Source organism: Pleurodeles waltl, chromosome 4_2 (assembly GCF_031143425.1).
Source record: "Pleurodeles waltl isolate 20211129_DDA chromosome 4_2, aPleWal1.hap1.20221129, whole genome shotgun sequence".
NCBI lineage: Eukaryota > Metazoa > Chordata > Amphibia > Caudata > Salamandridae > Pleurodeles > Pleurodeles waltl.
In genome coordinates, this window is record NC_090443.1 from 314,502,466 (window position 1) to 314,525,495 (window position 23,030).

The 23,030-nt window shown below is 43.3% G+C and overlaps 1 protein-coding gene across 9 annotated transcripts in view; it reads right to left on the minus strand.

Moving 5' to 3' along the window:
* Positions 1-6,285: 6,285 nt before the first annotated feature.
* Positions 6,286-23,030, minus strand: part of TNRC6B (trinucleotide repeat containing adaptor 6B) — a 1,322,553-nt gene continuing 1,305,808 nt past the window's right edge. For all 9 annotated transcript variants that reach the window (XM_069231280.1, XM_069231283.1, XM_069231279.1 and 6 more), the window contains one exon: positions 6,286-18,646. In XM_069231280.1, coding sequence (XP_069087381.1) covers positions 18,268-18,646 — 379 coding nt within the window. In that variant the 3' untranslated portion in view covers positions 6,286-18,267. The remainder of the gene's footprint in view (positions 18,647-23,030) is intronic.

The window sequence follows — 23,030 nt, forward strand, 5'->3', positions numbered from 1 at the left end:
CATTGCAAAGGCATTGTTTGAATGTGCACGCATTCATCAGCTAGTCACCTAGGTATGGGTAGACATGTGTAGTGCATCTTTTGAGATACACTGCTACTACCGATAGTGTCTTGGTGATAATTCAGAATATGGATTTTATGCTAATCTTGAACTGATAACGCACACACTTCCTTCACAATCCTGAGTAATCGTCTGTGTGGAGGGTGCGTGGGGATGTGAAAGACTTCAGCTCTATTGCTTCCAGGACTCCCTTTAAAAGCAGTGGTATAACCTCTTGCAAGGTTGTCATTTGGAAGCAGTGTGGTTTAATAAACATGTTTACAAACCATTGATATCATATATAGATCGCAGTCATGCTTTCTCTAAATCTAGAGCGGAGCCCACATTTTTTTTATCTTAAGCACAACTATTTCTCTAAGATCCTGCAGCAGGTTTTCGCAATGTAGGATTTGCAATTGTTCTTGCATTTTTTGGTAGGAGGCTTCTGCACAAAGACTGTACAATAGCTGTCTCTTATTATGCTTAATATCCACTTGTTTCAGATTCCAGTTGTTTATCAGGTCCTTTATTCTCCGCCCCATTCAGAGGAGATGCCTGCTCTTAGCTTTCGTCTGCCTTGAAAAAAAAAAGATGTCCTTGGCTGCTTCTATAACTGCCACAGGGTAAATTACAGGAACGGTCTACCTGCAGTTTGTCTTATGGTCTGCATATTATAGGCTCGCCACCCTGTCAGATGTGATTCCCCTTCTAAAAGAAATTCCAACACCCCCATAGCACTGGCTGTCTCATTTGCCGTCAGAGCTTGACCTACCCCTGGGCCAAAGAGGTAGTCTCCTGTTAGTGCATATCCACACCCTGAGATGCGCAGACATATTTCTCAGGACTGTCTCAGTAGTGAGATGCATGCTTGCGGAGTCCGAGTGACAAACGTTAGTTAACAGTTGGCAATGTTCTTGCCTTCCTTAACAGAAGCTCTGGCCCTCTTTTGATACTCCTCTAGAAAGTGAGGTCAAAGGTCCTCTATGTCCTCCCAGTGCTGGTGTACATGCCTAGAAGAGAATGTTACACTTGGCTATCATTAGGTGGCAGCTGCTCTCTGTATCTTACTTCCCATTGCCTAAAACTCCTACTCTGTCGGTGGTCGATGACCTGGCTAATGCTCGCTGTGGAGACAGCGAGCCTGCTTCAACATGTCCCTGATTATATTTTGGGTCCTGTTAAGATGCCTTTTACTTTTTCTATATGAGGGGTCACAGCCTTAGATGTGGCTAGTTTGAGAATACTATTCTCCTCCCTTTCTGGATTAAGTTTGGTAACCTGGGGAGGAACTGATTCTTCCTGTCGAAGGGGCTCAGCGTTTCTGGTAGAAAATAGATGTCCTCTTATTCCAAGTCCATTTTCATCCCTTAAGCATGTAATGCCCTTTAACCCACCCCATGGTATGCAGACATTGTCCGGTGGGATGACCTCGAGGGATATACATCAACCTCTTCTTATGGAGAATGTGCCTCGATATCTTCTGTCATTCTCGCTTCCCATGTGTGGAAGCCCACTTCCTCCAAATCTGGTTGAGTAAGTGTATTATCTTCCCCCATGTGTCCTGCTGTGTTTATCCTTGCTCTAGTGTTTCTAGTTCCTACTTCTTGACCCCCCCTCGCATACCTCTGTAGAGACAGTATCTTCAAAGGCTGTCTTTTTCTTCATCCAGTTCACTATCTGCTTTGCTCACTTCTTCCTCTCTATGTCGACAATGCCAGATGTTTTCCTGTCACAATGCGACTTTTCTTTCAAGGGCACCTATCTTATACATTCAAACCTGGTCTTACTATGAAGCTGAGGTACTGTCCTTCAGCAAATCCTAACCAATGCATTTTTCTTGCCTGGTATGATGGGAAGACTAGCTCCTGTGACTGGAAATGTTTTAGTGTTGAGAGATTGTTTTTTTTCCCTAGACAATGTGGTTTCGGTCAAAGACCTGTGCTTTGGCATCCTAGGCAGTAGCTTGAACGCCATAGGAGGCTGGCTGAGTATATGGTGCACACTTATGGTGTGGTACCCAATACTGAGTCCAGGCAACCCTTAGTGATGTTGTTTAGGTGTCCAGATAGCAAAAGCTTTCTAGGGCTAGCTGTGGTGAGCAGCTAAAGCTTATCCAGGAGGAGTGTAAAGCACTTGCAATACCACATTAGTCAGTCAGTAACTGTTCCCAACTACACAAGGGGTTGCAAAAATAAAGTATTTTTTATTACAACACTAAGATTACTCTAACATTGGTATATCTCCACATGGAGATATCTACACACAAAATATACACTTAGTAACAATCAGAAAACGCATAGAAATAAATCGAGCCCTGGGGGTGGTGGGTGGGACCATATACTTAGAAAGAGGTTTAAGAATGGAGGTGTCCAACCAAGGTGGTGTGCTAGGATCCCAGGGTCTTGGGGAGTAGGAAATTACCAGAAATCCCACAGGTGCCCGGATGTAGAGTGGTTATCTAGACGGGTGTCCTACAGGCTAATACAAGACTTCAACGGTTGGATTTTTATGGATTTAGGACCCTTCCCAGTGGTCCCTGAGGACACCAGTTGGCACAAAGAAGGTTGTAGAGTGCCTCCACCCGTGGAAATCCAGAAGCCCGGAGTTCCCACACTAGGGACCCAAGGTGTATAGTGGTGTCAGAAACTATCGTTGGAGTCAGTGGAAGCCTTGGTTGTCCAGCTGCTGTCGCGACCTGTGGACCTGACCGGTGGAACCCAAAGGTGGATTCTGGAGGTGGAGAACCTGACAAAGAAGGGTACAGTGTCCAGACCACTCGGAGATGTCCAGGCGGTTCAGGTAGGCAATGCCCACACGCTTGGTGGTGAAGGTCCTGCAGGACAGTGAAGGAAGAAGTCAAGCTGCAGAGTCCAGGGAATGCAGGCGATCCATGAAGCCACCTAAGAGCTGTTCCACGTCCGTCCCCAGATTGCAGGAGGGTCAGTGGTCGGCAAGGCCACCAGCAAGCCTTGGCAAGCGCAAATAGTTGTTGCAAATAAGATTGTATGGTTTTTGTGGAGGTCCTAGTGATTCAACTCTTGGAAGAGTCAGGGCAGGCCTTCAGCAGTGTGGAAAGCCAGCCGGAGGAGCCCCCACAAGTGACCCACTGGCAGCAGGCACAAGGACTTGCAGGGAGGCCTCAGCAGCACATCAAAACAGGAGTCGCAGGAGCTGCAGAGTGGAAGTTGATCTTCGAGTTGCAGAGTGCTGGAAGACTAGGGCTTCTTGGAGCCTGAAGATCTTCTGGAGGAACATCCAACAAGCCTTGGCAAGAGCAGTTGCGGTGCACAGGGGTTCTGTTCCAGTGGCTGCAGCAAGGGCCCATTGTCTCCCAAGTTGGTCAGAAGACAACAGGGACCCAGAGAGGATCATAGAACCACCACCTGTGAGGAGAGCATTTTCGCTGTCCGTGGGACAGCAGGATCCACCAGCCGGTCACTGTCTTGAGGTGTCCGAGGATGCCAGGAAGTGACTCCACTCCAAGAGAGATTCCTTCTTGGATGCAAACAGAGTCCTTGTGACTTTGGATGTTGCACAGCTACAGAGGTTGCAGAACTCTTGCAGGAGCTGGAGAAACAGTGTTGCAGTGTGATCCCTCACAACTGGATACAGTCTTGTTTCAGTTTTAAAAGCAGACTAGCAGCGGTTCCAAAGGCCAGGAGCAGAAGATGTCTTCCAGGGAGTTCCTTGTAGAGGCTTGACGAATCCAAGGACCCACCTTTGGGGGAGCCCTTAAGTAACCCTAAAAGGGGATTGGTCACTATATGCAGTGACTCACCTATCAGAGGGGGGTCAGGGACGTCATCTACCTGGCCTAACCAGTCAGATGCTCCCAGGGGCCTCTGAACATCTTATTTTCAAGATGGCAAAATCAAGAGTCCACCTGGCAGAGCTGTCAGCCCCTCCCATGGGGAGGAGCTGGACAGGGGGTTGGTCACTTCCTTGTTATTTGTGTGGTTTCACACTAGAGCTGAACTGGGGGGTGCCTGAACTGGTGCAAACCGGTTTATGCATGGAGGGCACCAAATGTGTCCTTTAAAGCAATCTGGTGATGCTCAGAGGCCACCCCCTCAGCCCAGAGACACCTATTCCAAAGGGAGAGGTGGTCACACCTCTCTTGCAGGAAATTATTTGTTCTGCCTTTCCCTGCATGAGTTAGGATCATCAGCAGGGGGCAAAACAGTGTCTGTGGTCGGCAACAGCATGGGCTGGCAGCCAGATCTCATAAGGCTGTACAGGTAGATCTGGGGGATCCTCTAAGGAACCCCCAGAGTAAATGAGATCATGCAACTAGCACTGGGATCGGTGGAGTTGCATGATTTCAATGTTCTAAACATGCCTAGGTTCGGAGAAGCCATTATGTAGTTGAACCACTTGTGTTGACCAGTGTCCACTACATACCTTAGGATGGCTTCCCCACTCTTACAAAGCCCAGGGAATGGAATCTGCCGATTGTAGGGGTACCCTGCTCATTCAGGAGTACCCTCGCACTTAGGGACATGCACCCTGCCCTTGGCCTGAAGGGCCTACCACAGGGGTGACTTACAGTGCCCAAGTGCAGTGACCGCAATATGAGACAAGCCTTATACCTGAAGTGAAAGGTGCATGCACCATTTCACGCAGGCTGCAATGGCAGACCTGTAGACAGTTTGCATGGGCTCCCATGGGTGGCATAATACATGCTGCAGCCCATGGGAGGCCAATGGTGTACCAAAGCCCTGGGTACCTAGGTACCATCTACTAGGGACCTACATGGGTGCACAAGTATGCCAATTGTGGGTGTAAAAGTTTACCGGCAACCAAATTTAGTGGAGAGAGCACAGACACTGGGGCCCTGATTAACAGGATCCCAGTGTACTAACTATAAACACACTGGCAACAGGCACAAAGTGGTGGTAACTATGTCAGAAAGATGCTACTTTCCTACAGATGCCATCTCCAACAGCTCCATAGGTTTTCTAGTATGTGCCGATTTTCTTACTGGATTTCCTCATCACTGGTCAAATTTTCTGAAGGTCTGTGTTCCCCCTAAGCCTCCTCAACACTGAGAGAAACCCACTGACAGAGCACTCCCTTCTCTGTTTCCCTGACTTCAAAACCTCAGCCCTTTCGGCAGCTGCCTAATGTGCTCGAAGTATCTTGTCTCAGTGGATTAAATGCTTAAATGGGCATGCAGAACAATCCACCTACTAATGCTTTCTTGCCAGGCAGAACATACATACCAAAATGCTCGTCAAATAGGGTGCACTTCCAATGGCAGTTTGAACAAAATGTCAAGAGCTCGGTCATAGTCTAAATGTGTACTGAGGTACCTGGGGGATTTCACTTTGACCATCATTCTCCAACTCAGCTGAATCTTACAAAATAAAGCCCTAAACATCCCTATCCAGCACCAATTTTTACCACTTGGCTGCTTTGTGACTCTCTCAAGGGCTTTGAATGATTCCGACTAATTCTCTTGTGATATATCTCCGCACACAAAGGATAAAAAAAGATAATATAAGATGGTGGGCACATAAAGGGACATTGTGGGCTTACACTCGATGTCATACTACGTCTCTACCCATGTCAACACCAACTCAATACAAAAATTCCACAACAAAAACACTTCCTGGCCCAACCACTAGAAGGCAGTATTGTGCAAAACATGTGAATCTAGGGGCGATTTCATGCTGCAAACACTTTATAGACTACCAGGAATATTCCTGCATAGGGAATGTGCTAAGCACGAGCTAAGCAGAAACACAAAGCTATGCCTTATTACCTATGAAGCGGTTTCTGTTTCCATCACTTTGTGGCAGCATGCCCACAAGATGAGAATAGGAGGCAGGCTGTACGAATAAAGTGTACGTCCATTAGGATGTCTTATATCAATGACAAACACAGAGGGGCTCTTCGACACCACCATCAAATGCAAAGTATGACTATACTCTTTCCCTGATTAGTAAATAAATGCAACAATATCCTACTTAGCCTTTGAGAGCAATTTATAACTTTGTAATCAAGGAAGAGACAGTCTTGTATGACCAAGGAGTTATGTCATGGGAATTCTGCACTGTTCATTATGAGGGGATTGGTTATAGGATAGTGTCTTTTGGAGTAGTCTTTGTCATGATAATTAGCAGAGAGACACTGAAGTTCCAGGGAGATTGTAAAGGGAAGTATATATATCACAATTGTTGTCTTAGTCTCTGTAAATAAACTGAAAGAAAAAAGTAAAACTAATAAAGACAGGAGACCACAAGATCAAATGCTTTAGCAGCCAAACACTTTTTTTTTATAAGTCTTTGTTTTTCCAGAAACCAAAAAAATATTTCTTTTCTTGTATTAATATTGTAAGCAACTGTCGGACATAATACATTTGAGTCTTTTTTCTAAAGCAAGGGGAAAAAACAAACAAAATAGATAAGCTGTTAAAAGCCATTCCCCATCTCTCCCCTCCTTCCAAAAAACATTGCTCTTCTGAAAATGTATGCTAATATACCATCTGTCAAAGGCATTTTCCCATCTATTTTATTTTGTAGATGTTGGCGGAAAAGTCGACAAATGCCAGCCAGTGAGGAGGTGGGGACCAAGGGAGAGCAAGAAAGGAACACATTTTTTTTAAAAAAAATCTTTCAATTAAAATCCAGCAAAAAGGAGGAATAACACAGCAATACAGTACCTGGATGGCAAAACCCTCAATAGTCCCAATTCCACCCCCCTCCTGAAAGTAAACCACATATAACAAAGCTTATTTGTACATTCGGCAAGAATAAAAATATTAGTGACCCAGTGATTGTTGAATGTTGCCGCAGTCTCTCGATTGAAGTACCACAAATACTCAAAACAATCAATGATAACAGACAAAGGGATGTCTGACGATGCCACTGGCAACTTGTGGGGAAGCGGGCAGCTGCACTGTTCTGTGTCCAAATTCAACCAGTAATGTAGTTTAGAACTTCAGCCCGAGATGAATGCGTGGTGATTGTTGCAGAAGGAGGGCCACACAAATATAGGCTCAGTAAGAGGGAAGCTGACGTTTGGGCTTTGGGGAAGGCAGATGCAGAGCAGAAGGGCAGAGAGCAGAAAAGTGAGAAAGAGGATGTTGCATAGCTGCCATGGCCCACCAGTCCCTGGCAGTATCAGGAAGCTGGCAGGTCCGGAAAACTCCAGGTCCTCCCAGCCTGTGGGTGGGCCGAGAAGTCCGTGAAATGAAGCATAGCATTTCTCATCTTGAGAACTGTGGGTATGTCTTGCATCATCTGCCCCTGCGTCCATGCCCCCACCAAACACCCCCAAAAAACAATTAATTTATAGGTGAATAGTCAATGAACATTTCACAGGAGCTTTAACCTCAGAAATGGCACATTTCACACTTATCTACACATCCAGCCCCTTGTACTGGCTGTCCCAGCAGGCTCCTCTGCCCAGTGAATGCCGGGTGTCCAGTACATTAGTCGCCCTCTTGTGCCCACACATATACCAGTTTATCACAAATCCAAGCTATCACTTCAAAAATAGGCAGAGATAAAGGAGCGCAAGTTAAGCGAATGAGTTATGTATTAAAACTTCAACATTACTTTGTCATAACATTTCCCCTCACCAACTTGTCACAGCATGTTTCCCAGAATGGCAATTCGCTGGAAGTCATTATCTGTCCAAAGGCAGAACACTTTCTTCACTGCATCTATTTCTTTATGAAGCAACCTTACCAGCTAGAAATAAAATCATGTCCTCAAGAGCCCTGTGGAAGATAAGGACTAAGATAGCTTTTCAGTAAACTAGAGGGAAACAGATGACCGTGGTCTAAGTAGTGTTAATAGTGGTAGGCCCCAGAAAAGTTGTCAGGAGAGGAATCAAACATATCCAACTCTCACCCTGAAGGGAGTAGAGATCGACCAGCCCTAAGTCAGGCCACTATACACTTACAACCTACACTTACTATGTAAACATTATTGACCATCTCACCCATAATAACAAAATATCTATTGTGGCTGCTCCGACTCCACCCTTCCTCTCCCATAGCCCTCCTATGGAAACAGCCCAGTTGCCTGGAAGCTATACAGTTCAAGTAACAATGATATTTGAGGAAAAATGCATATACCAATGCCTTTTAGGGTAGAATGTGGGAAAGAACAAGTGAATTAATGAGTGAAGATGCTTTCACTCTCCCCCAAATTCCTCACCCCTAAAAAAGCATACTTCCTTAAAGTAAACACTGTTAAAGCAAGTTGTAACACATGCCTTCTGACAACAAATACACACATCTTCAAGCATAGAGATCACAGAGTTGTTGAATCTCCATCCTCATCATAGTCAGACACAAGCATGTTTGATGCATCCAATAAGAAGGCACAGAGTCTGGGCCAATATGTGTACTATATGGAAAATGCAAGAGCACAGAGGCTGGGATGTCGGATGAGGAGGAGTAAATTTATATCCAGGGTCTTCAGTAATGGGATTTATCCATCAGCAAAGACTGTGCTTTCTTTTGCTACATAAGGCCAGCCAAGCTGTGCTTGAGATGCGGCTAATGCCCATCAGCACTACCACTATTTCACTTGATTACCTGACTTACAAATTCACCCAACTCCGTTTTCTCTAATAGCCTTCTTAAGCATGATTTCCATCCACAAGAAAAGAGCAAACCAGTGATGGACACTTTGACCAGGGGGGAGTAAAAGTGAGAACTGACCAGGAATATCAGTATGCAAGCACAGCCTAAATAAGACTAGGAACAAATGGTGCCTTTTCCAAGTATGTTTGAGTAGTGGGTTGATTTCCAACCACACCATTTTATCCCAAGTCATATGTAAAGTCGGAGAACATTTTCTGTCAACTAGGCATATGGGACCTTGTGAAAACACATTTCCAGATAGCCACTTCTGAATAACAAAACAAAGCTGAGCAAGTTTACTGGGTGAGGGTTGGGGTGAGGTAGACAGATGTTAAGAGCTAGGAACAAGTTTCATCAAGAAGGCAGGAAGATCCGATCTGGACGTATCTTTGACAGATGGTTTAGATCGCAACAGCTGCAGGAAGTCGCACTTCTATAAATCAGACATTACACAATCCTGAATTCACCAACAAGCCACAACACCTTTCAAAATGGCAAGAAACTAATGACAGTCAGGAAAACAAAGAGCTTGTTTGAGAAAAAGAAAAGTCTACTGATGTCTCCAAGTCTAGAGAAGTGTATTTCACAAAGTATACCTGCATTGTATGAACAGAATTATGGCTTCAAACCTCCAGTAGCTCTACCCCTTCACATTTAACGCAAAGGGGACATAAAGGGCACCAGGAGTTGGAGAAACATGCTAATTTGAAACAGTCTGACAAAAAAGCACAGGAAGGTGGAGGAAATTCCTGAGCGGGGGAGTAACAGAAATCCAACCTGGTTGTGCCTCTAATACATGAATCATAATAAACAATACCCATGCTTAAACACGAAGGCAAACTGTAGGAACAAGATGTAGAACGGACGCTGCATCAGTAAATGTTGCATGTTTACTTGAGGACTAGAGTCCTTGTGAGAAAAGCGCTGTTAATAGTGGAAAGAACCCTGGCCCTACAAACTTCACTCACCCATACCCGAGGCTTTGGATGGGGAGAGATGCTTAAAAGGAAGCTGCTACTTTAAAGGAGGGACTTTTAATTGGCTGTACGGCATGGGCCAAGAACGGGAATAAAACTGGACAGTGGGTCACCAGATCTAAAGTGGGGTGGTGTGGGGGTTATTTAAGGGTGACTACGCTAAAGAACCTTCAATTTTAGATATTCCCGAGAGCAGCACGAGTTGCAAACAATGTTTACCTTGACAGACAGGCTTCCTAAAAAGCAGTTGAATGTACAACTAAATTCCCCACAAGCCGAGAAAATGACTTAGAATAGTAGCAACAAGTTCAGATGTGTGTCATAAGTCTGCAAATTGATTAAGTTGTTCACAATGTCTTTCTCACACACCTAAAGTAAATTTGTTCACTATACTAGAGTTGCCCGACCACACACACAATCAAACACACTATTATTTTTGTGTGGGGTTCAATTCACTGGCACCCTTTTGACATTCTAAGGCTTGATAATCACACAGATGACAATAGTGATGGAAAGTAAGCAGATGAGGAAAAACGATGGCATTTGGCTTGCTGCACACCTCCCCTTTCGATCCAAGCCCCCTCCCTCCCTAGCTTCAGAAAGCCCGGAAGCTCTCTCCCAGCTAAAGCTGAAAGAGCCTAGGAAAAGTGGACCCGAAACAGACAAAGATGTTTCCAATGCTTGAAGGAACTTTGGTGCAGCCTCCTCTCTGCTGGAGGTGGGCAAGTCAAGTGTGTACGTGCTGGATGTAGGCAGAAAGTCAGGGTGATGGAAATTGGTAATGGGAAACTTCTCAGACAGCATCAAATGAAAAACACCAGTAAGGGATACTGAAAACATGTTCCACTCGTTTCATTTTATCTGCTATCATAATCGAACTAAATGTTGAAAAATGGTGAGACAGATGTTTACTGACTTAAGACTTTTTGCATAATTGCCCCTCCTCTCTCTCTCGCAGTGAAGTGGGCTGCCGGTGACCTATCTAACTCAGGCTACTCCTCGACCCACACAGGCTCAAATTGGTTGCAAATCAAAAGTCTAGCAAGGCTTGAAAAGAAACCCTCTGAACAGCGAAAAAGCCAATGGAGTGTCCAAAAATACACGTGTGCTGTGTGGAGGAGACTGCTTTCATCAACCCATTTCTACTCCTTGGACGTGCCTTCAGTTTGCAGAGCCCTCAATGTATACACAATTGGTAAGAACACTTTCACTGGGTTAACAGTCATGAAAAATGAACTCAACGGTGGAAACCAATGCATGTTACTAATGGGGGTTTCTAGGGAACGTTATGACACAACAAATGAAAGGTTTGCACTCTGGTATCAGTGGCAAAAATGGTAAGCAGTTTAAGGCCATATCTGTGCATTATTGCACATATGTATTCGTAACACAACCTTAAGTACACCAGCTGGAAACCTAGCCATTTTCTACCAAACTTCTCTTAGGTAAAGGGCTGGCTTTTTATTTTTGGTAGAGCAGGGATAACCTCCCTCTGTGTGAAGGACACTCAGGCCTGTCCAGTCACAGGTTGTGGTCTCAGTATACACACTCTAAATGTACAGACACCAGAGAGGAATTTGAGAATGTGTACAGTTTCGGAGGTTTGAAACACTTGCGTGGATTAAAAGCACATGTCATAAACACAGATAATTAAAAACACAGTCTAAAAAAAATGTCAGGACAGACGTATACAACAAGTATTCGACATGAAAAGTACATGAACATGTGCTACTGGCTTTACTACACGAGGTGCCTGGTAAAACAAAGTTAAGGAAACTTATCAAACAGATGCTCTCCTCCCCTCCCCTCCAGTCAACTTCGCCATTTTCATTATTCCTGTGCATTGGGTTACGTTATAAATTTGTTATGTATTCATTTCATAGTGGTGCAGACAGGTCTTTCCTAAAGAGTAAAAGTAGTAACACAAGCACTTCAATCTACATCAAGTGTCTGTAACGGGGCGGGGGAGCTCTGTCCTGCAGAGCAGGCTTGTCCCGCCTCCTGACACCAGAAAACGTCAACTCCCACAACAGAAGCCATGAGCCCCGCGGGAGGTGCAGGTTAACTTTTGCTCACTCTACAGCAGACCATCGCACCTTCTCCCAGCAGGAGAATCAAGAGGCAGCATTTGCTGCTGAATCCACTTCTCACAGGGCTCTATACTGTATTACTTGGAAACAATGAACACAAGTTTACATGTGCACTAACACCAACGGACTCTTCTAGGGCCTAATCAATCAAATAAAATAAACAACTGTGCTTGGTGCCCATTACCCAAGTAATCGACCTGTAAACACCACTGGCAACTAGATTATCAAGGAAGATCAGCCCTTTCAAGTGTGACTCTTGGAACAAAGCTCTATTGTGAAATTTCTGTCTTCGAGGAAGAAGAAATTAAAACAATTGGGGTCTTACAATGACAAGATCCAGTCACTGGAGTAGATTTTCACAGAATGCATAGGTACCAACAATGTTTGCACAGTCTCTTTGAAACTAAAGTTTACACACGGTCAGCATTGCATGGCTCTGGCAGGAAGTGGGGTCACAAATCCTGCTGCATCTTGCACCCTCCATTCTCTAGACGAGTCTGACGCCTGAATGATACTTGGGGCACTAGAGAAAACTGTTTTAAGGCTTAAATGCAGACCTCTGAATCAAAAACATGAGAGAAATGTTTAAGTTGTTTAAAGTACAGAATCGCCAATAAGAGTCAGTGTCTCTCTCAATGCACGCAACCCGTATCCTCGAAACACTTTCCCGGAGGGCCAACACTAGCCCATAAACAGCAACCCATGGAGTCCTCAAATCGGAACACATCCATCTAGCTGCATAAAGCAGTGCAAATAATGATGGCTATGTTGCAAACCTTTAAGGGCTGGCCAAATCAATGTTTAGTAATTGCCTGAAGTATTCCATGGGCAAGAATACTAGCAAAAGCAGACACATCAAGATCTCATACTAAGTTACAAAGTGCATCACAGAAAGACAGGAAGAAACATTCTCCTTCACTGTTTGCTCTAACCACATGGATCGGTGGAAAAAGAATCCTACCATTTCCTTTCTCAAACCATGCGTCAAAACTTTTTAAGTTGAGCAAAAAAATCAAACACTGAAGAGACAGTCCAACGCATCAATGGGTTCTGGAGCTCAAAGGCAGTCTTGGAAAAACACATTACTGTTCATGCGGCAAAACATCAAACTGTGACACTATAAAAACAGCACTGATGATCAATACACAACTCTTTGCAACACTAAAATTACAATAAAGTAGCCTGGTGACTGCCTTCCAGAGGCACATACATCTGAATTGGCAATGCTCCAAGTTTTGCGTTGAAAGTGCATCTTTTATACTTTTTAGGAAACCTGAACTCACGGTCAATTGTAGGTACCCTACAGGACACCCACTTTGGTCGGCCTTTAAAACAAACCGAAACGGTAGTATTGACCACTGAGGCAATGAAATAAATGATGCCCACTCCCCAGACCAGAGTTCAGCTCATTCCATTGTAAATCTGAGTCTGCTCTGCATCTCAATCACCTCTGCTCCTCCGGGGTGCCTTCATTAGGGTAAAAATAAATAGATTTTTGGAAATATATCTCCAAAAAGGACAAACAAGGAATAGACCCGAACAAAGCTCAGCTGTTGTCAGTAGCATTGAAATCCAGTAACAGAAGCAACTCTTCCTCTGCAAACAAAAACCTTAATTTGACCCTTGATGAAAACTGAAAATACATCTATGCCAGATATCAACGCACAGTTTGGAGAACGAAGCAAAAGGTTTCAGGCACAGAAATTCTGAAGGACAGACGTTTACCCTGCAGACAGGACCTTTGAAAAATAGTATCAGATACAGAAGAAAAACTGATCTGCAGTACCTGTTTTTACCCAGCTAATACAAGGACAATGGGCACTGGGTACACCACCATGGTGCGGAAATGGGCTGCAGTGATTGGGTTATAAAAATCTAAGCTCACAGAGAAGGTGCTGGGAGGCTGTAAACTGGTTGTTTTTCCAGAAAAACAAACACAGCAAAGGCAGAGTAAGTTACAGATCAAGATTAGAAGGGCTTTTGGAAGACCTTTCGCCAGATTGACACTCTAATGCAGGTAGCTCTGGCAACAATGTGGAAAACCTCTCAGGCTTACATAGAAGTGGACAGGATGGTTGTCCACCCTGTTAGCAGACTAACGAGAGGGCCATGCTGGTGCAGTGGGTGCAAGGTTTAAGGTTTCCACTTAAAGAACAATGAGGATAATTTTGTTTATGTGGGCAAGATAATGACAGTAGAATGGATGCACATGGCCGAATGAGAAGCTCCATACCAAAAACACACAGTAGTCCAGATGAAATCACTGCAATGTCTGCCAAGGTTATATACGTAGACAGATGATAGAAGTTCAAAACCCTAGCCACTAGTATGAGGCAATGTATGACTGCACTACTACAGACATCCACCTAGGATATGCTAGCCAAGGTGCCAAAGCAAACAAGCCTAAATGTGAATTTCTTATGCGAGCAAATCGTATTTCTTAAGTGATCAATGTCCCACAGACATCACTGAGGTGATGTGCAGAGACAGAGAGGTATGCTACAGCAAATGCAATGTTGAGATGTAGATTTATTTACCTGAAACCTCAAGTCTTTGTCTATCACAATGAAGTCATCAGCCATTGCATCCTGTTCTGTACTGGCCAGGGGTACATTTACATCCTCTTGATTTAGTCCTTCAAACATAACACTGGGACCAGAGATGGGTGTTACATTTATGCCTCAGTAATCCAACAGGTGCCCTAAAGTAAGCACCACTTATTCCCATCTTACATCCAATTAAGGCCAAGCGACCAACACGACAGATAACAACTCTGCAGTCATTGCAACTGGAGCAGACACATGGCACCACGATATCACAGTCTAACATGTGCAGGTGGAATTTCATAACAAGTCAGCATGGCAAAATACCCTAGCATCACGAACAAGTAAAATCAGGAAAAATTAAGCTGTAAGAAAAGGGGTCAATGGCTTAGGTGGCTTGATAAAGAAATAGCATTAAAAAATTGTGACGACAAACTGATGGGTATGCAGGGGACATCAAGAATTAACCAGTAGAACAGAGGTCTGGCAATGTACTCCCAACCTATAACAAATGAAGCCTGGAAAAGAGCTCCCATTGTGACAACGCCTTACACAGTTAGTTTGCAATGCCCACTCAGAAAAGGAGCAAGCAAGGCTTTAAGAAGTGACGTGGCTTACTACGGTTTGCACCTGCCACTTCATTTCAGAGAAAAGAATTGACGGATTTAATCATTACAGGCTCACGGGCTAGAGTAGGTGTGCCAAAGCATTTGTATTCCACAAATGGAGTTTCTTTTGCTTTGCCGAGAACCATTAAAAAGGCACAGGAAGATTGTATTTGTCTGCCAGCCACTAGGAGGTAGTAAAAAGATAAGACAGCATCACCAAAGCAAATTCAAACATTTCCTAAACACAAGGGTACTAAACAGAAGGAGGTGGCTGAGAACAATTCAGATGCTTTTCAGAATACATACATCACACTGGATTGCTATGTCCTCCTAATATAACCTACTATGATGCTAGCAAATCATTACCACCCCCTCTTTCAACCAGAACATACACTACTACTGCAAGAATACACAAAAAAGCAGATTGTTACCTGGTGTGTTATGGATTGGTCCCTTCTGGTGGAGCAGACCAAGGTGAGTTCCAACATGCAGTTACTTGGTCATGCAAGTCCACACAGGAAGACTGATTAGAGAAGCCTAGCAGGGTATTTGAGAACTAGGGGTAAAGGGAAGAAATAAAAATGACCTGGAGTTTTGGGTTTAAGGAACATGTGGGGATGGAGTGGTGCTTAATTGCTTCAGGGTCCAAACCCCCCATTTCCTACTCACCCACTACCATTAATGTATAGCTGGGCATGCATCATTGATAGAAAATGGTTGAATGTGGAATTTTAGGTCTGAAGTATCTCTCAAACATACTAGGCACTCAGATCAATCAATGCCTAGAAGGCTGGGAGCCAATTAGGTACTGTGGCAGGAGCCAAATGTGCTCAGGTCAGTTGCCTGATCCTCTGTCTCCCACAATCATGTTCCTGGTTTGAAAGAGCCCTATGTGGAAAGTTCAAGTTCACTGGCTCCCCACTTGGTCAGGCTCAAGTCACCGTTCAGCTCCAACTCTTCCTCTCCAATGCTCAATCAATATTAAAATATATATTTGTATGATTTGCACACGAAAGCATACGGATTGCCACAAGCAGCCTGACTTGCTAAGAGGAAATAACACTATGCGATACCAACAATTCGTTTTAAATACAGGACAAAAACAAACAAAAAAAACAGTATTTCTATTTTTTGTCTTTTCTTTAAAAGCAAGTACAGGTAATTAAAAAAAAGGTGCAACACTTAAAAGGGAAAAAAACTTTGCTCGTTAAAAACTAAGCAGAAATTTGTGGTTGGCAGGGAACATGGAGAGAGGCAAAGACTAACAGACACAAATACAAATGAAATGAAAACCCCTTGCACATGAAACATAAGACGCCCTGAAGTATGCACTATTTTGTTTTTAAGAACATTAAGTAAACGTTTTCATAAGCTCCACCTTAGCGCTTAACCCTCGTTGGTGAAGGCTCAGTTGTGGTGACAAGCACCTAGACCTGGCAAAGGTAATGCTCTTCTGAAAGGACAGAATTTATGAACAATCTTCCCCCATCTCATCCAGTGTCCCCAAAACTGGCTTCATGGTTACAAACTACAAACTGAGCGATGACAAGCTGGCATTGTCAATTTCATGGACAATTGGGAAAATTTGCACATAACATCGCCCCCCCCTCCAAAAAAAAACAAGACCTCTTAAGAAATAGTCTTGCGATGACAACCGCAGTCAAAGGGGGGCGGTGTACAATGTATGCACAACTCCCAAGGGGCGAGGCATCTGAATTCGCAGGCACTGAATTTAGGATGAAGGCAGGGTGTTGTGACTTCTTGCTGGATAGCTAAGGGCTTTGTTCAGAGCACTCAGACTGGCAGTCATTAGTACATAAGTACGTACGGTCAGCGTGCACGAAGATCGCCAGCTGGCGACACACACTGACCAATCTCAGATGTAAATTCTTTTCAAACCCCACCTTTTATCTTGAAAGAGGGGACACTGGTGGACAAGCCAAAACACATCTATCGGCACTTTTCAAACCTCGGCTCGTGTTTATTTGTCCCTGTGACCTCACGTGAACTGTGGGAACCGTTCAACCAGAGCACATGATAAAACGGTGCAAACCCTTTTACAGAGTGCGTCTCTCAATCATGTTTGTTAATGCATCCTAGCATACATACAAACAGATGGCAGAGCCACATATAGGAAGTCTATTCAAGGGAAAAAGAGACTAGGAAAGCTGGAAGTGCCTTCCAGTTGGAGCCACACACTGACCATGTACACAACAGAAAATACACACTAATGCAACAACGTTAAGTCAGGGCACCAAAACTTGAAATATTTTACCCTGCATTCTTCACAGTGGAAGAGAATGTTCCTCGCAACAGCCGGTATTTACCTTCTGCCGAATCGTGGAACCAAGTTGTGCATCAATTATTACTTTAACAAAGGAAATGATAGCGTTTATAACGCAACAGACATATCAAACAGCTCCTGTAAAACATATGGTGCAGAGGGGATTAATTCAAGGCGGGGAGTTGAGGGATTCATGCCAGCTTGTACACCATCAGCGTCGCAGAGCCATAATGAACGAGAGGCATGTAAGTGCACGCAAACGCCTCCACCCGTGCAAGACGTACACACGCCTTGCACATGCAGCCAGGCAGTTCCATACGCCGGGACTAATCACTCACACCAATAAAAAACCCTCTCTCTCTCTCATGTGTGTTTTTAAAGTGAGGTCTTGGTAGATGTCCCACACACACACACACACACACACACACACACACACACACACACACACACAGCCCCCCCCACCTCCTGTCTTACAAACAACAAATATTGGTGAACACCTGCTCGCAGCGCCTCAACTATGGAGACGAATAACTCACTCACACACTCAGACACACACCCAGTGCAACCAAAGTTAAAAAGCTATTTTGTCTTGTCAGAATATATGTTTCTTAGCAACAACTTCAGTATAACATGAAAAAAGTGAAAAACTAGAAACTAATTTTTTTTGTCTTTTCCCTGTGTCTTTTCTCCCTCCCTCATGCCCGCCCACCACCCGACTCCTGTTTTCAGAATTTCAAATGATGCGCGCTCATGCTTCACATTGTCCTATTAGGCCATAGCTTTTGCACAATTCAAGTATTTCTAGAGTGATATGGTTTTTAATGTTTGTTTTTGTCTTTTTTTTGGTTTCCCAATTTAAAAAAAGACAAAAAATGTTTATAAATGCAAGGAGGCAAACGGTATGTTCTGAAATCCACGACATGGAGCGAACCCACCTCTGAACGCTCACTCAATCTGGCTCCAAATTCTCTCTTTTTGATTTTTTTTTAAAGTCCTTTTTTTTAAAAAAAAAAAAAGAAAAGAAAATGGTGTTTATTGCAAGTTGAGGGGGCGGGTGAAGGTTTAAGTTAGTGCTGCAGCTGCTGCTCCAAAAAGGTCACACGAGGTCAGAGTTGAAGGTTCAAAGTTCAGATTGAGTCTGACCCCCCTCCTAGGAGGTCACCAGGTAGTAAGGGAGCCGGGCTGCCCATCCGATGGGGATCCTCCACACTAGGGACACCCCAAAGGCTAGAGGGTCCCCAGAGTGAAGCACTAGCAAGGTCGGCCCCTCCTCCTCCTCCACCACCACCACCGCTCCACTGTCCAAGCCCCGTTGAGCCACCAAAGAGATTGAGGGTGGGTCCGACCGGGTCAGCCTGGTTCTGTCCAGTCTCTAGGGACTGCCAACCGGCATTGGGGTTAGTCTGGGTGGTAGCTGGTGTAGCAGGCTGGGATTGTGCAAGGAAGCGGCTAACTTCGTCATCTGTAGCAAACTCTGCCAGAATGGTGGTATTCCCCAAAACGCACCTGAAGAAAGAAAAAACAACACGTTAAGAACTGCTAGAGGCTTTTAATCCATGCCCATAAATCCTGGCGATTTTTCAAGAAAAGTTCAAGTATGCACGGACGTAAGGGATGATGTGCCAACAAGACAAAATAAATGACTGCCTCCTACAATACTTTTATACCTTCACTATTATAAATTCTCATGATGTGCTTAGATTTGCTACCTAACAGCTGAGTTTGGAAAAACATTTTTTTACGTCAAAACTTGAAAATGAAGACCTTGATTATACATGTTTCTAAAGTCTATGACATTGAACTGAAATCCACAAAGGTCTAGACGCCATCTGAGGACTGCATTCTTCCACGCCATTGCATTAATTGAGAGAGGTCAAGTGACTTAACAAATGAATGTGCCCTTCTTTGCTGATTGATCTTCAATTTCACTGGAGGAGAGGATGGTTATATTTGCCATAACATTTTTTTATTAGAAGGAACGAGTTAACACAGGAAAAAATTAAAATATTACAGATAAAAAAAGAATGGTACATTTAATAAATCAGTTCTAAGTGCATTCGGTACAGTCCAATATTCAATATATAATCACCATCAGAACAAGATAAACAGAAGAAATGTATCCAACATGAGAAGAAAAATTAATTCAGTTTACAATTTCCTAGTAATTTAAATACTCTAGCTAATAGATGCAGCAGCAATGAGTAAATAATGCTACATTATGCAAAGGGACCACAACTGCGCCAAGAGGTCAGAACTGGTGGGGCTATGACAAACGTCTTTGGAGCCTAGGACTGACCAAACATCAGTTCCTAACCTGACACTTCTACAACAGCACGATGACCGACATAGTTCAGAAAGCTGTTCCATTACATCTAAAAAGTCAAAAGAAAAAGACCCTCAGTACAATGGTTCAACCAAAACAAACAATTAAAGAAGAAAATTAAGACTTATGGAAAGACTTTGGCATAAGGACCCAAACATCACCCGGCTCAAACAGTCGAGAAGGCACAGAACTGCATACAAAAAGGCTATCTTGAATGCCAAAACATCAGCGATCAGATCTCAACTGGACAGAGCGAAGAACAGGCCCAAAAAACTCTTACATTATAAAAACAACACTCAGGAATTCTTAAAGAACCCACAACTGCAAACAACTCAATGGACATTTGCATCACCTTCTCCACTTTCTTTAAAGAAAAAAGCACAATCATAAGTAAGCAACTCTATCCACAGCCAAGCCAGTACCCAACCTAGAGAATCCATCTACCCCACTCACACAGCAAGAACTCTGTCCAACACCCTACAACTGTCCTAGGTAAAAACGGAGACTTCTGGAATAGCTTTAGGTTCCTGTCAGAGTAGGAAATCCAGAGAACAATTCTGTCAATGAAACCTACCACACATTTTGACAATCCCATTCCCTTCCACCTACTGAAAGAGATACACTAATCTGTCACCCCCTTGTGGACAAAATAAACTAATCGTTCCAACATTGAGCCCTCCCAGAATGCCTGAAGATGGGCCAAATATCCCCCTACTAAAACTGGGCACTGACAAGAATGACAACTTCTGACCAGTATCAAAATCTTCCTTTCCCAGCTAAATTGGCAGAAGAATGCATCCACAATCAGCTCCGCAAACATCAATATTTTGACCTACAGGACAAACACCAATCAGATTTCAGGCCAGGACACAATACTGAGTACGCCATTCTTAACATCCTAGATGATACACAAACATCTATAGACCACAACAAATCATGCCTCCTAATACTTCTAGACTTATCAGCCACAAATGCCTCAGAAAATCTTGAGTTCAGAATGGGACTTTCAGGAGCTGTCCTTAACTGGTTCACCTCCTTCTTGCAGAACCGACAGTGAGCTGTCTGACAATCATTGTGAAAGAAAAGGCTGTAAGAAGTTTTTTTTTTTGTAACACAACATTTAAACAGCTTGCAAATGAATAGTACAAGTATTTCCAAATATATCCGGAATTACAAAAGAACATTTTTTTGTAATTCAGAAGAGTGATGCAAACAAAGATGTAAATAGGAGCAAAACAAAACTTTACTTGGTTACGGGCAAATTACATTTGCAGAAACTCAATTTGCAAACATTATATACTATATGGTTTTATCAGTAAAACCCCATGTCAGTGGGAAATGTTATGGCCATTTCAATGGAAGATCTGCTGGTTGCAAATAAGTGTGCTACCACTTCATGCTTTAGTTATGTATGTATTAAAAGTGATGGTTTTTTTAAACATGATTTGAGAAACATTCCTGCCCTGCCTTGATGACAATGTGGTTAATGCACTAAGAGGGAAGTCGGCAGTCATGTGTATCCTATCTGTGGCTAGATATTTATTATATGTGGAGAAAACGTTTAGTCTATATAAATCAAATCAAAGTGTTTTTTGTACATCAGACTTGCTGAACACGCCTATTTGAATGTGCTCTTATATGTGATAAAGAAGAAAATACTTACCCAGGATCACATAATTTGAAACCAGTTTATGGGTCAAGAGTATTATAATTAGGTTGAGTAGATTAAGTCAATAGACCTGCAGGTTTAGTAACATTTGTATGATTTTTCAAGGCCTGATATCCTATGTGCAGGTGTTTTTATGAGCTGCAACTCGTAAATAAAATAATGTACTGCAACCATATTCAGCTCTGTCAGTGCATAGCGCTCTGATACTGTGATGGTTATGTTTGTGCTTTGTAAAACACAATAATTAAATAAAAATAAAATAAATACTACTTTAAAATTGTCTCAAACCCTTTAAAATTGCAGCATACATCAAGTGCTCTTTTTGTGAGCAATAGTTTCAAATTCAAAATAGTAGTAAGCAAAACTCCACTATTTATCAAAATAGGGGGGATTGGATTAATCCAATCTGGAGTGATTCATAATTGAGAGCAATCGTAATAGAGACAGATTTCTACCAATGAATAAGGAATATTACTAATCCTCCACAACATAAACCTTTGAGCATTAAAAAGAATATCTGTAGCGAGAAACAGCATCATTTTTTAATACTGATCTGAAAATCATTAGGTTTCTCTAAATGAGTCATTTGCAAATCATCAGCATTACATGCCACATATTGGATATTTGAATCAGACAAAATCAACAAGTTACTTACCATCGGTAATGCCTTATCTTGTAGAGCCTATGTAGTAGCAGAATTTTTACCTTAGAATTATCCCCAGGCGTCAGACTGGGTCCGGAAACTGTATGTGAGCAGTACCCTTGCATGCCAGTAGATGACAGATAAGCTCTGCATGGCTTCAGCACCCAAGTTACGCACAAAAGGGAAAGCCTTGACCTCAGAAATCTGTTCTTACAGCAGGAAGGATAGGTGGGTCGGTAAGGAATCTGCGGCTAGGTAGAGTCTCTATCAGATAAGGCATTACCGAAGGTAAGTAATTTATCCATCTGATACAGACTTCTAGCTGCAGATTTCTTAACTCAGAATAGATACCCAAGCAATACCTACCCATTGGTTGGTCTGCAAACACGATTTAAACCAGGACTGAACAGACAAAGAGCCCAAACCAATGAAACTGACTGACTGTCCAGGCAGTAGTGTTTGGTGAACATGTGCAGCGAGGCCCATGCTTCTGCATGCCGGATGTCCAGGACCGGAATTGGGCACGTTAATGCAGTGATCACAGCCTTTGCTCTGGTAGAATGAGCACGCAAACCCTCTGGGAGTTGCTTCTTGGCCAATGTGTAGCAGATTTTAATGCAGAGCACGAACCATCGGGTGTTAGTCTGTTTCTGTACGGCGTTCTCTTTTTTGGCCCAACATATCCCATAAAGAGATGATAGTCCACCTGGAATGACTTGCGCGGGCAAAGGTAGAACAGTGCTCTTTTTTGGCCCAGCCGCTGGAGTCTCTCTCTTCCTTAGAAGGATAAGGCAGAGCATAAAATGTAGGCAAAGTGATGGACTACCCTAAGTAGAACGGGAAGACTACAATGGGCAAGAAGATTACTTGAGTTCGAAGGACCAGTTGGTTGGGGAAAAAGAGAAATAGGAAGGCGGAGAGGAAAGTGCCTGTAACTTACTGACTCTCCAGGCAGATGTAATTGCCAACAGAAAAGCCGTCTTGATGGTGAGGCGCCTAAGAGGACAAGAATGAAGCAGCTCAAAGAAGTGTACATTTGGTAACAACCAAATTAAGGTGTAATAGAGGGAGCTTTGGGAAAAAGGTTTTAGACCTTTAAGGAATTTATTTACAATAGGGGACTTGGAGAGAGGACTGATTGGGCAGCTGCAGAAAGGCAGAGATGGCAGATAAATAACCCTTCAAGGTGAACAATATGAAAAGCCCTGCTGGGTTAGAGTAAGGATAAACAAAAGAATACGGGAAAGGGGAGCAG